This window comes from Pantherophis guttatus, chromosome 2, assembly GCF_059756535.1.
Source record: "Pantherophis guttatus breed Tessera chromosome 2, ASM5975653v1, whole genome shotgun sequence".
Classification (NCBI taxonomy): domain Eukaryota; kingdom Metazoa; phylum Chordata; class Lepidosauria; order Squamata; family Colubridae; genus Pantherophis; species Pantherophis guttatus.
The window spans coordinates 36,500,196-36,514,849 of NC_142064.1; the positions used below are offsets into that span (position 1 = coordinate 36,500,196).

Here is a 14,654-nt window from a genome sequence, read left to right on the forward strand (position 1 = left end):
CATGCACAGTCCATGCCCTTCCCAGCTCCATGAAGGGAAAAAAGTTCACGATAGTCACATGACAGCAACGTGAAGCCACAAGTTTGACACCCATGTTCTATAGTAATGTTGCAATGTCTCTTGGACTTATGGTAGTATTCTATAATGAGTCTTTTGCATTACTGTTCATGAATTAACCAGAGCATTCTGGTGAAGAGTTTTGAAGAATATATTCCTGACTGAAGACAAATCAACAATTAACATCAAAAGCAGCGGGTATGATCCACATCTGGAGCTCAGGCAAGGGAATGTTTTTCCCTAAATCTGAGGAGGAACTGCTATAATCAACATTTTGAGCTTCTGGAGGAAATATAAAATCTAATGTAAGCATAAGTAATAAATAACAGTAATGGTTTATTGTGGATCACAAGCAATTAACTATGAGAAGTGAGAAGAAGTAGAAGATAATTAGAACATCAGTTGCAGACCACATGCCATCAGACTTTGTACCATTGGGGAAACTAAAGAGCTTTTGTGTCTTTTTTATCATATTTGAAAGCTTCAGGGATCCCATTGACTTAGCTTTATATATATATATATATATCAGTTCAGATGTTTTATTAAGAAACAATTCTGGTGTATTTATCTGAGAACCATCAGTATAGCTATTTTCAGAGAGGCAAATGAAATAAAATATTACAAAATGAGACAATAAATTAATGATGAATAAAACTGAAGGCCGCAACACACAAGCACATACATACAATGACATCCTTCTGGAAAACCTTCCACCTTCTTCATCTGGTGGAAAAAACATCTAAGTGCATTGAAAACCAGTAATACAAAGGAGCCTGAAGTTTTTTTGTTCACTTATTCCAGGCATTGTCAGCTTGGTTGTGCTGACTGAGGATAATTGAAATTGTAGCCAGGCACATTGGTAGGTATTAGCCTCCCTAGGCCTACCTAATAGAGACATTTATGCTCTATTGGAAGCTTCATTTCAGAATTTCCTACCATGAAATGCAGGACCAAGAGCTGTTGTTCAGCAACTGCAAGAGTGGTACAACTTGTCTATCCTTGGCATACATTCTTGCAGGCTGATCCGTATTAGGTGAGAATGTTGTTTGATTGCCTCCCAGATGACCTTTGATAACAATGATAATAAAACTATTCATCCAGAAGTCCTTACCTACCCAAATGTGACTCAATGGCCAGTTCTTCAAATACTGAATTCAATCGTTTCTCAAAACAGTGTGGTGACAGAAAAGATTATCTCCACCCCTGCTTTTAACATGGAAGTTTACAACTAAAGCAAATTAATTAAGGAGAAAATGTTTGACTATGAGGTTGGCCGCATAATGAATGTAATTACTTTTTGATTAAAATAAGGGACTTCCCTGTTTCTGGCTTTCTGACTATTGTTTCTCCTTGGCGGCACTAAGTAGGGAAAGTCTGAGAGTGGAAAGTTGCTGGAGCTGCATCTTGCCACCAGTGAACAGGAGAAAAGAGAGGGTCAGAGTAAGGGGTCTGTCCCAATTGAATAGTGCTTTGATTTAACAGCTCCAAAGGCTTTGAAAACCATTGGCCAAGAAAAGTTTGCCACCAACCCGTATAATCTCTTATCAGAGGCCATTGAAAGCCCTGGCTCCTGGGGTTAATTCTCCCATCACAAAGTGTTTGAATCAGCCCTAAACTCACATTGAGATGAAAGCCACCAAGCCTCTCCCCTCCTCCCCCTCCTGCTGACTTGCTCTGCAAAATCCACTGAGATCAAGCAACTGGGAAGGATAGAGCATGTTCATCTGTTGGCTCTCCAGCAGGAAGGGCAAGCTCAAAATAAAAACAATAATTAGGGATAATTGCTTGTGTCCAAACACAGGCATTAAAGCACCCCTCCCTTTCTTTTTAGTACTTTGTGAGTTGGAATGAAAGAGACACCCCCTGTTTTGACAGCTGGGCAGGCGAACAGAATGAGTAGCAGATGAAGTGAGACATCTTCAGGCATCAAGAGGAGGAAGAAGAGAGGCACCCTGGAGGCAACCAGGCCATAATAGGTCCCACCCTCTCCTGGCCTGATATTGACAAAGCCTCACCCACACTCCCAATTCCATCCATTTCAGCCCACTAAGTCCTAGTGAGGATACTCCCAGGAAGCACCTTTAGAAGCAGCCACTTCCCTGAAGAAAGTGGGCAAACCATGTGGATGTTTGGAAAGGAGTCCTTGGCTTTTGTGAATTTCTTATTTGGACTTTTTCTTTGAGGCTTTTGTCTACTCCATGTTCACTGGGGAATTCTGGGAAGGTGTGAAGTCCACACATCTTAAAGTTGCCAAATTTGAAAAGCACTGCTTTAAAATAACAACAGTAACAGGATAAAGAGGTTTTCCATGCAAAGCACATACCAAACAAATGACTGCTGTTCCAAAATACCGAATGCATCACAAATATTGGTTGTTTGGAAATCTTGGCAAGTGGAGAGGAGACAAAAACAAATATTCTGATTTAGGTAGAGGAGGCATCAAATATCAAAACATGTCCCTAAATTTAGGCCAAAGAAAGATTAAATAATCCATTATTAATATTTATATTGAAGAAAGGAAAAGTTTGAAAATGTAAAAACCCAAGATGTTTAGGATCAATAAAAGCAAATCGATACTTTAGCAGAGAAGTCTTGAATTAATCAAAATGCTTTCTATCAAAATTTGTGTAGGACAGCCCCAAGAAAAATGATGGCTAACATCTGAGATTACACATCCCAAAACATTTTCCAACTATTGTTCTCACGAAAGAACAGATTCAATTTTTAGATGCTCTTTGAGTGTTTTTTTTTTTGTTTATGGGAAGATCTTTTTTTTAAAAAAAGAAAAAGCTATATATGCACTGGATGAAATTCATAAAATATTAGAATCAGATGATCCTTCCTTTTAAAGAAGGACTATAGATTCTTCCAAATTTTGAGTTGAGTATCTAGTCATTTTGGACCAATTCTGTCATTTCATGAGTAGAAATATAGCAACGCAAACTGAACTAGGATTGCACAATTGAAGCTTTTGAAAACAGGGAATGTTCCCTACATTTGCACAAACATTAGACTAAAATGTACATGACAACTCTGTGGTTTGGTGATTGGATACATGCTACTGAACACATGAACCACAAACTACTCATCCATATATTAGCTTAGTATGAATCCACTTCTTTCTTGTGCTTTAGTATGTCTTACGAACAGAAATTTGAATTGAATAAACCATGGTTCAGTAATCAAGGAGCTATTGTGTGAAACAAACTGCACTCCAACACCCCTGAATATTTAGCGTTGATCCCATCCTCACTGGAAATGGCTCATCATAATTAATTTTGCTGCAAATATCATCTGATAATGTTACATATTTTTAAAACTGAATTACATGTATAAAATCCTCTTTATGACCAACTTTTTGCCATTTTAAACTGTACAAAATACAAATATCAGGAATAATAGGTATGGATAATACAATGACATTACAAAATTATGAATTACAATTAATCTTTTAAAAAGAAAAAGTTTGTTAGGGTAATATAAGGAAAATGAAAAAAAATTAAATATATATTAAAAAGTTAAAATCATCATTATTAAAAACTACTTCCTTACAAATTGTACACTTCCTTCCCATTATACCCTGGCTGTTGATTGCAACCAAAATATTAGGAAATATTTTTGATTTCTATTTGAATCCTTTAGTTTGATTTTTCTTTCTCCCTAAAAATCATGCTCTAGATGTCTCACATTTGTCTTTTGATGTGGTACATGATACATAAGGGATCATTCTTGTTTTAAACTTCTGTTATGAATATATTTTGTTACTTTCACCATTACTGGATATTCTCCAAAGTTTCTAGCCTGATGTGGTCGGTGAAATAACTCTTTTCCAACGTTTTGCCAAATTTGTTCTTGCAGCCATCAACATGTAATTTAATAAATCATATATATTTTTGTCTTTATATTCTGGAACAATCCTAGTAAAAATATTTGAGGTTTCAATTCAAATTGTGTGTGTGTGTGTGTGTGTGTGTGTATGTATGTGTATATATATATATATATATATATCTCCAATGTTTTTATATTTACTTTTAAAAAAATTGGTGGAATTATCTACCATCTGTAAAACATTTTTACCCATTTTCCCCTAGGTTATAACTTGGGGTGAATGTTATTTTTTAAAAAAAAACATCTTCCAATTGTTGTACCACTCTTGCTTCTTTAAAAACTTGCATCCCCTTTATCATGCAAACTTTGACTTGCTCTGTCTCTATATATTTAATAAGTTTATAGATTTATTCAGATATGCGATCTTCATTCTGTATGAATATTTCAAATTCCGCACTTTTCTTCAAATCCCTCCTTTCTCAAGGTCACTTTTTTATTTTTAATAATTTGTAAGCATCTCAATTATGATACATTCTTAACCTCACTGTGTCATTCTTGCTGTTGTACCATTAAACTATTTCTGCACTCTTAGTACGCCATATCGGGATACTAATTACACCTGTTGTAATTATCCCTGCAAGCATCCGAAGGTGAGGCTAGTGATTCATCTTAAGGAGTTCCATGGTTTCGTCGAACTTCGTCTTATAATATGTCCTGTCAGATTTCCAGAGTTCTCCAGTCTTGGGCAGGAACGAGTGCGGCGACTCTCCAGCATTGCACAAAACTACCCAACTTCTCCCAGGCGTCAGTGGTTTTAAGGAGCACCGCTGCAAATAACCGAAGGATGCTTAAAGCAGCGGCTGGCCGGATCCGCTAAGATGGCCGGGGCAGGGCAAGCAAACGAGGTGTCCCACCCACGCCCACCAGCGACCCTTCGCTCCCCGGCCCCCGAGACGGCATCTGGGGCAGCCTATGGCAAAAGAGCCTTGATAGCACAGGGGTTTAGTGCACCCTGTTATTAACACAGCTGCCTGCAATTTCTGCTGGTTCGAATCTCTCCAAGGCTCAAGGTTGACTCAGCCTTCCATCCTTTCTAAGGTAGGTGAAATGAGGACCCAGTTTGTGGGGGCAATAAGCTGACTTTGTATAAAATATACAAAAGAATGAAGGCTATTGCTTAACGCATTGTAAGCCGCCCTGAGTCTCCGGAGAAGGGCGGCATATAAATCAAATTTAAAAAAAAAAAAGTGATGGGGCTAGGATCAGCCAGATGGAAAGGCACTGGGCAGAGAGGGCCTCCCCCCCACCTCTGCCTGAGAGAGGCGACCAGCGCCGAGCCCCTCATCACCGCTAGTTTCGGCCACCGAATTGCCTGCGAAACGTCGATCCGGAGAACGAGGAGGGCCGGCGGGAAGGAACAACGCACGCGCACAGGCATCTGCGGGGTTCCGGTTTCTTTGGAGGCAAATGCAGATCAGATGGGGACCGTGGATTCATCAAAACGAAATTACACTCTGCAGCTTAATGTATACAATGGCATGCGAGCTTCATTAGGAGAGCCACATCCGATTTGGGGAGCGGGAGGTGAAGCCAGCTGGATCGCAGATTAATACATGGAGCAGCAGAGCCGCCCTTTTCCTTTTTCCTCTCTCCCCTTACCTCTTTGCAAATAGGACACTCTGAATCTGTTTACCGGAAAGAATTCCATCTGTAAATTGCATTTGTCAGAGGCTAATTGAATTGAGGAGATAGGCCTAGAAATTGGATATGGGGTCTTTCCAGGAACCAGAATGGAGGTGGAAGCTGATGGTTCACTCCTATCGAATAAATCAGTGTTCTTCTTTTAAAACCTGCAAAGTCTCACTTGCTAAACGTTATTCTGATGATTTCCCAAAGCCATGTGTTTTTGCCAATACGTTACATTTTGTAAACTTACCCTTTGCTATCATTGTGGTTCAGGAATCTCAGCTTAGCCTACAATTTTGAATTTCTTGGTATTTATCACCCCAGTATTAACCATGATAAGACAATATTATTAAGATCAAAGTTATTGGATTATCACGGAGGCACCTACAAGGAATAGTGTTGAAAAGATCAGTAGACAACATGTGTTCGCATAACGTGTTCTTTTTTCTTTCTACCCTAGAGCTAAAATCTGCTGCACCTTTAACTGATGAGTAAATTCTATTAACTTAATGGGATTTAGTTCTGAAGTAAACATGTGCATATATTTATGTTGCACAAATGTAAACAGAGGGGAAAAAATCTAATTGTTTTGTTCTGAATATACTGCAGGGGGTATGGCTGGCAGGCAATGCTTGACGATATCCTACATTGCATATATGCCCATATCGCTCAGGAAATACACACTGTATATACTGTAATAGTGAATTCTCGCTACTGCAGTATAATGTGTATTGTAAACTGTCATATAACGTGCATTGTTATTGCTTAGTGGCAGCCATTCAGACAAGCCCTAGCAGAACAGAGAGGGAGAAGACCGAAGCAGACGATGCTATGGGCCTTACTGAGGCTGCTCTGCCTTTCGCCCTCCACAGCTGCCACCTAGTGGCATCCATCGGGCTGCTGAATTCTTTCTCTCAATTCTTGTTAAAGAATTTGTAACTTGAAGAATGAGGGCCTGAAGGCTTTTTTCTTTGTGGAAGAATGGTTTGTGTGGGGATTCAAAAGGATGGCCTATCTTGGCCTCCTTATGGACAGGGGTTTAGCACGCTTCAGGAATAGCAGCACCATTGAATAACGCGATGTGAGAACACTGGCGCAGTAAACCCCTGTCCGAAAGAAGCTGTTGGATTACCATGCAAAACAGTTCTGCCAGGCCAAAGCAAATTGGCAGGCACCATTTGAATACAGGTTTAGCGTTATCCCAGAAGTGGGTTAGAGCTGTCCCAAAAACCCCCAAACAACAACTGATATGTATGGGGAGGGTGTGACCTAAAGAAGCACCTTGCTGTCTCTCCATTGTACTTGGTTGCATACTAGTAAGGAGAAAAAGCTCCACTTGGAGTCCCATTCTTGATGTAAATGTATACAAAGGATACTCCTACCACTCACATATAACAAAACTACCATCTCAAACAGTGATGGTCATAATCCTAATCTGTTGGAAAACAGTGTGTGTTTTCAAGACAAAACGAGCCAGTCTTATCATTAGGACAGTCCAGCAAAAATTCATGTGGAGAAGAAATATAGAGAAAAAGAGAAAGGGAAAAGTGATATAGAAACACTGGAGAATAGACCTGTGCCATTTCAAGGACAATGCAGCATTCCTTAAGGTAGTATGCTACCATCAGCTATAATGGACAGTGATGCCATGGGTATTAAAGGATACGTTGCCAGGATCTGCACAGGGGATTGAGAGGAATCATATTGTACTTTGCTTTAAATCAGTAATTCTCAACCTTGACATGTTGAGTGTGGAATTCTGGGAGTTGAAGTCCACCCATCTTAAAGTTGCCAAGTTTGAGAAACACTGCTTTAAGCAAGAAGATATAACTTGGCCTGGCCATGTAATATTTACAGTAATATTATTTTAGACTTTTCATCTTCCATGTTCTATACCTACAATTCCTAGGGAATTGCTATGATCCCTGACCACTGTCTTATGACTTTAGAAATAGTGGTCTAAAACTGGCCTGCCTCCACATCAATATATCATTAATTATTCTTGGAATAAATTCAAGTGATTATTTTGTCAATTTGTTCTCTGGATGTTGTTTTGGGTTGGTTAATGTATGGCTTTTAGTATTGCCAAACAAGTAACATTCAAAAACATCGCATCGCTTCAAGTCATCTTAGCAACAATGCATGGATGAACTTGTGATATTTGATATGCTACAATCCAGATGTGGATTGCTTAATTGAGAATTAGGGCATCATGTAAGATACTTAAAACTTAAAGATGATGTCATTCGACTCACTGCTTCCCAGTCATTAACAATGCAGGAAAAAAGACAAAATTGAGTATTAATCCTATCAACACTTGTGAATGCTGTTTGTCTACATGGAAAGGGATCTAGTCCTATAAAATGAAGCAAATTTTCACTGATGTACTTTCCAAAGTTTTTACTAAGCAGTAAAATCTGTAGAAGATTAAGATGGTGTTTTCAATTTACTACATATTCTGGCAAATGGTTGCTAAATAAAATATAAAACCAGTTGGTTCCTTTCTGCCTAGGCTGCAAGCCATTTCCTCCCCCCAATCTGGTGCCCTCCAATCGTAATGGGATTGCAAAATTCTGAAATTCTAAGATTCTCAGCCAGTAGGGTCTTCAGTGTTCTCCATATGAAGAACACTAAATTGATGAAAGTTGCTCTAAGTTCTCTGGCTTTACATGATGGGATCCTTTTAGAAATGCTGGATTCATATGTTTATTACAACTTTTGTCATCCTCTGGGGGGGGGAGGAAGAGCCCATGAAAGTACTTTGTGGATGTGAAGTATGTGTGTTTGGGGAGCAGTTTCCTTCTGTGGGACCAGTATGACTAAATACAGCAAAAGATTTTGAACTGTAATAACAAGAAGATTTTGTGGTAATCTCCTGACTATACAGAAAGTTAAAATCAGAGCCATATGCAACCAATCACACCAATGATGTATTACTTGTCTAATCATTAACTTAAAGTGCCATATAAGAATTTGTAATCCATAATAAATCATTTTGCAAGAATGATTCAATGTATTACTGACTAATGCAAAACAGGCTTCTTTTCACAGGCTGGGGTCTGCCAAATATTAAGGGGGTGCTGGGCAAAACAGAAGAGGAAAAAGAGGATTTGGGATCTTTAATGACATAAATTATAGCAATTGTAGAACAACAATACATCAGTTGTGGTTTGAAGATTATTGGGCTTTAAATTTAGGAAGATGAAATAAACTAACTAGAGCTGTGCCAGGATTGCGGTGTCATTATGATTTGCAAATATGGATTCAGCTGTTTTTTAAATGCCTACAAATGGAAACTTTTGGTGACAGAATTTTGAATATTGGAATATTCCAGAATGCCAATGAAGAGAGAAAGAAAGCACAGGAAGAAGAGTTTCCAATCAGTTTGCTGAGTGTTTTCCTGCACAAAGTTTCAAAGACTACTGTTAAAAAGAAAAACTGAGCAAACTGGTTTTATTTTAAAATTTAACTACATGCCAGTTGGCTTGTGATAATCTCTGTTCCACTTCACTATAAAGATAACAAGAGGCAGGAGAATCAAGAAACCAAGGTGACATCTGGGTGCTGACAATGGCCTTAAAGATTAAATAAGTAAATAATAGGGAGCAATGAAAGAGACTGGACTCCATTGGTTCCTAATGTATAGTTCCCAGATGTTGGTGAATGGCAACTACTGGTAGCAGAAACATGGGCAATAGTTAAGAAAGATGGAAGATATAATGTAGTAACATCTGGAATGCTACAGACTATGGTGAACTATTCCTCAAGTATCTCTGTAAATACCACCTTCTGATCTGAGGTGAACTCCAACGATGAGAAGGTGAAATGCTCATACTTCTTAGGTGTTGGTACTTTTTTCTTTTACTGATCTCTGAATGCTTTTCATATTTGTTTGTTTCAACTCAGATTCTCTTTTTTTTACCCACACACATTTGGCATACTTTGGTTTCTTTCACATTGAAATCTAAACTACACCCTGCCCCCACCTGCCCAACAGTGAAGTAACAAGAATGGGAGAAAACAGCCTCAACCCAAAATTAAACCCCAATGCCAATCCATCCCTAGGCACTCTGATCTAACCTTCAGCAACTTCACAAGACTTAAAACTTGGGGAAGAAAAAGTATGGGATAGTGGTTAAGACACCAGGCTACAAACTGGAAGACTGTGAGTTCTTGTCCCTGTCTTAAGCACAAAGTCAACTTGGAAGGAGGCAATGGCAAACCAATTGTGAATAAGCTTGCTAAGAAAACTTCAGGGTCTTTTCCAGGCAGTCTCCAAGAATCAAACACAATTGAATAGAATGGGGGGGGAACTGGATTCAGGATATGGAAGATGTTCAGCCTCTGTACCATCACCCGTCTCTAGATAAGCCAGATATATAGCTCACAAATGAAGGAGAAAATATGTGTCCCAAGATAATTTTGCAGGATCCAATCTGGATCAGTCACTGGGACCGGAGATTTTTTCTTCCAAGCTTTTGGACTCGTGTGGAGCCCATCTTCAGATATATACAGCGTTTTCTTGCTATTTAAAATGTTATTTTAAAAATGAATGTTTCATCACCATCTTCCTAAATATTTCAGGTCTGGCTGAATCCTACAATAACACTGTTAGATTAATAAAGTGGCAAAGTAAAATGTATTTTTAAAAGTTTTATAAATATAAATTAGTGATATTTTGCCAGCAGCCCACATCCTTACATACACACACACACACCTTTACACCCTTATGGGTGGTCTGGGTTTTCCTCAATCTTGAGTCCTCTTATATTTAAATGGGGCTAAAACCTAGCATGCCTATATCCCTTAGAAGAATTCCCATCAAACTATAAGGCAAAATGCCAAACTTGCAAGAGAAATTTATCTGGAGCCCCACTTTGCAGTGCCTGGGCCTGACAATAATCCTTGACCACCCTGAACAATTCCTGTGGAGGTCTCATGTCCAAGGTTTGTGAAGCCAGGAAGTGAAGGAATTGTTACTTGGGAATAATAACCCTTCAACCCCATTTCTAAATAGCCCCTCTAATTAGCCAGTCCTTGAGATCCAGCAGCAGTGGCTAAGGTAAGTTTTGAAGACAGAAGCATGAAAATGTAGTCTTTGTTGAGCAGCTGCTGGGACAAATTTTCATTAGTCATCCTGATCTGCTTACTCAGCTCTTAATCTTCAACTTCTTTCTGCCTGCCTGATGTTCTGGACCTCTAGACAGAGCTTTTCTAATATCAGTCTGGCATTGATTGATGTACATTTTAAGTACAATTTTTAAAAGAATGCCTTTAACTTATGGGTTGTCTCTTGTTCCATCCTTCCATTTGGCTCAAGAATTGCTACAATAGTAATTGAACTTGTGAGTACTATCTTGTCTCTGATTCTCCATTTGCTGACTTGGTAACGCCTAAAATAGAAAACAGTATCCCCACGTGCTCATTCCTGCTTCTTTATATCTTCTTGGGGTGAAAAGCACTGGTCATTCCTCAGACTATTGTTTTGTTTTTAAAAAATCTGAATATCTTCAATAAAAACTGAATATCTATTTGCATATTATTCAAGAACCCAGGGGGCAGAGGGAGTAGGTGAACTGGAAAGGCTGGGTGATTTTAGAGATGGAATCAAATGCAAAATGTTACACACTTAGAAGGAATATGTCCACTTGCATTTAGTTCACCTGGCTGATGAATGAACAACTGTTTTCAGCCAAAATAATTGTCAGTAAAATTCATGTATCTGGTTTATACTTATTAAAGTTATGTAAGTATGTTGGTGGTCTTATCGAAGTAGATGCAGTCCTTATGGAGATATTAAGCAGGTCTGATTATGGCAAAGGTGGGAATAGCTTCTCATAAGGAGGAGGTAAGGAATCATTGCAAAGATCTTCATCCAATATCTCTTCAGGTTCCACAAGACTGTTAATTGACCTAGAAATGTGATGGGTGGATGAACGGGGAAAGAAGCATTTTATAAGATGCAACAACCAGCAAAACAAACAAAGGAGATATGAATAAAAAGAGGTATTTTGAAACATAACACAAATGTATTTTGCCATCTAGAATGATGGGAACAGGCAGGGGGTCTTGGACATTTGTACTTAGGGCAGGTTTTATATGCATGTCCAAAATGTGCTTGCATTTCTCCCTGCAAAATGCAAGGGAGACACAAATGTGCACTTACTGTACAAAAGCTTGATGATGCAGAAAGGTCAATAGAGATTAGTGTGTCTCAGTATTGTTAACCTTATGCTTTTGTTTGAAAATGTGTTATTTAACAGCTGGTACCTTAGTTATTGCAGCAAATTCAATATATGACCAAACATCAGTTAAGTAGGATTCAGATCATATTGAAATACACTGTTGCACCATAAAATGAAAAGGTCCAACATATTATTATAAGAAAATTGGAGGATATAATTGTTTCGTGCGTAGAATGCAACCTTCTCTTTACTTTATATATTCCAAAGCTCCAAAAAATAAACTCTGGGTCCAAAACCGATGAAGATCAGATTGTGATAATATATACCCAGTAATCCACTCCCTTTATTCTGATAAAATTATTATGCACATTAGCCGAAAAGAAAGTTCTTTCGAAGATACCCCAACTGAAGAGGAAATACTACTAAAAATTTTCAACTGCATAGAAATGGATAGACTCACCTTGGAACTCAAGGATAAAAGCGAAACATTGTACTATAAAATCTGGGCAAAATTCTACAAATGGTTAGGTAAAAGGAGGATAGCCAAGACAAATGTGTAGTGTTAGACTAGAATTATATACGTTATTATAGAGAAATATATATGTGAATTGTATAGATAGGTATATGTAAGTATAGATACTGTATGTATAATTGTATAGGAATAAGGTATAAATGATTAATATTGTACTATGTTTAAATAACATATAAGGTGTAAGGAATATATTATTATATCATCATTAGTATATTATATATTAACTTAAAATGTTGGAAGATGCTTGGGACCAGTTATGTCATATCTATGTCCAATGTTTTTAATTTTGAATTACTAATAAAAAACTTTATTTTTTTTAAAAAAAGAAAGTTCTTTCAAGATAAGAGAGAAATGTACTTGAGAAAAACACCAACACTTGGAAAATTAAAGCTGCATGTCAGTGAATTACTTAAGTGGAATAGCAATAAGCTGTGAAACTGTAGAGCTTCGGGCAATACTTTCACTTGAAGCAGTAACTGGAATTTTACCCAAGGAATGATACCAACTCTACTTCCTTAATACCTTTATCTGGATCTTGTAGTTTTGCCCTGAAGTGTAATAACTCCAAATAACTTACCTTTCACTTATGGTGTCCACTGTAAGATAAGCAGAATAATTCTCTTCTAAAAAAGCTGAGCTGCCCATGGGAGTGACATTATCAGAATGAGGATGATTAAGAATAGGAATTATTGATGAGGAGCCAGGGAGAAATTCAGAATGGCTCAATACTTGCTGCCAATTGGCCAAATTGGTAGCGACCCTTTCCTGGGTTGGAGAAGGCCGGTAAGGAACCATTGCAGCTCCATGAAGAGTGATGGGCTGCCTAATTCCAGCATAAAGCCCATTATATGTTCTTTCGGTGCCAAGTGAGCTCTCTTCATTCTGGTTGCAAGCGTTGCAGGAGAATATTTTAAATTTGAACCCAGCAATCAGCAGAAATGTCACGCCCATTAAAAACAGAGTGGGCCCAAGCAATCGAGTCCATTCAAAGTGAATGACTCCTTCATATTTCACCCATCCAATCACAGTGAAGGTGATTCCTATAACCCCCAAAAAGATTCCAGAGAAAAGTAATCCTGCCCCAGCTTTGTCATCCTCAGATGCAGGAATTTCAGAGTGATTTTGCTGGCAAGGAGAGATAGAAAACCCATTGGTAGAGGTAGCTTCTGCAGTGTTGTGGCTTTGTTCCATTACACAGGAGACCAGTTCTGAAATAGCCTGGAAAAGGAGATGTTTATAAAAGTATTCCAGGCTGAATGTTCCTATTTGTTACACAAGAACTTTGTTTACATTAACATAGTTAAACTACTGCAGACTCTGGACTTTCTGGTCCTAAAGGGGCCCTTCACTTTATACTGTGTGTTATTCCAAGTTTGTCTTATCCTACCTGCCTTGTCTCCAGAGATAAATACTGACACATAACCTCAAGGTTACATCTAACCCAGGGTTGTCAAACTCGCGGCATCACATTGTCATCACATAACATATTGTGACATTTTCCTTCGCTAAATTGGGGGTGGGCGTGGCCAGCACATGATACATCTGGCCCACAGGCCACGAGTTTGACACCCCTGATCTAACCTGTGCATCTAACCTACATCTAACCTAAAGGAAGTTCATACACAAATTACAACTACCCCCACATCTTCAAAAGTAGAAAAGATACAACTGATAGTAGACCAGATGGGGTGAGGTAGGTAATAAATACCCTTCATACTTCGTTGTTATTACATTCTCACTTAGAGCAAAAATTCAAAACTAAATGGGAAGTTGCCTTGTCTTACCACTCTTCTCTTTGGCAATTTGTGTTATTAAATTTTGGATATCTTCTGTAGGGATTCTGGATTATTAGAAGTGGGAATAAGAATGTAATCACACCTCTACATTTTACAATGTTATCCACCTATCCTTGAGTCAGCAGAAAACTATGCTGGTTTGGATTTTGCTATCTTATCCCAATCCTGACCCTATGACTTCTGTCCCCGTTACTTCAGTCACCTGACTTCTTTTCAAAGTAGTAAATGAGTGAGGAACTGTTATCCACCTTAAGGCTGATCTTGGATGAAGTCAGAAGAGGAAAATATTACTTTAACAGAGGTACAGCTGAGAATGACTTAAGGCTATCATTCAGGGGTTGAGAATGAGATGAAGGCAACATCATAAAGACACAGTAAAAAAAAAGGAGCATCTGTAGCAGGGAATATGACTTGGTCCTGCATTTTGGAATCATTTTAGGCAAGTCACATTTCCCCCTAGAATATAGTTATGATTAACAAAGAAATCCTATAAAGGATCTTGCCTAAAGGATTCTTTTCTTTAAAGAGTAGAGATCTGAGAAGTGATTTTTGATTTCTCCCAATTGGTAA

The 14,654-nt window shown here is 38.3% G+C and overlaps 1 protein-coding gene across 1 annotated transcript; it reads right to left on the reverse strand.

The window, feature by feature from the left end:
• Nucleotides 1-12,861: 12,861 nt before the first annotated feature.
• Nucleotides 12,862-13,479, reverse strand: TMEM174 (transmembrane protein 174). The gene has a single exon (XM_034440760.2). The coding sequence runs from the start codon at nucleotides 13,477-13,479 to the stop codon at nucleotides 12,862-12,864; it is 618 nt and encodes a 205-aa protein (XP_034296651.2).
• Nucleotides 13,480-14,654: the final 1,175 nt, after the last annotated feature.

Bases quoted from the DNA above. Each gene is read 5' to 3' on its own strand.
- TMEM174 (XM_034440760.2), bottom strand. From the start codon at position 13,479: ATGGAACAAAGCCACAACACTGCAGAAGCTACCTCTACCAATGGGTTT.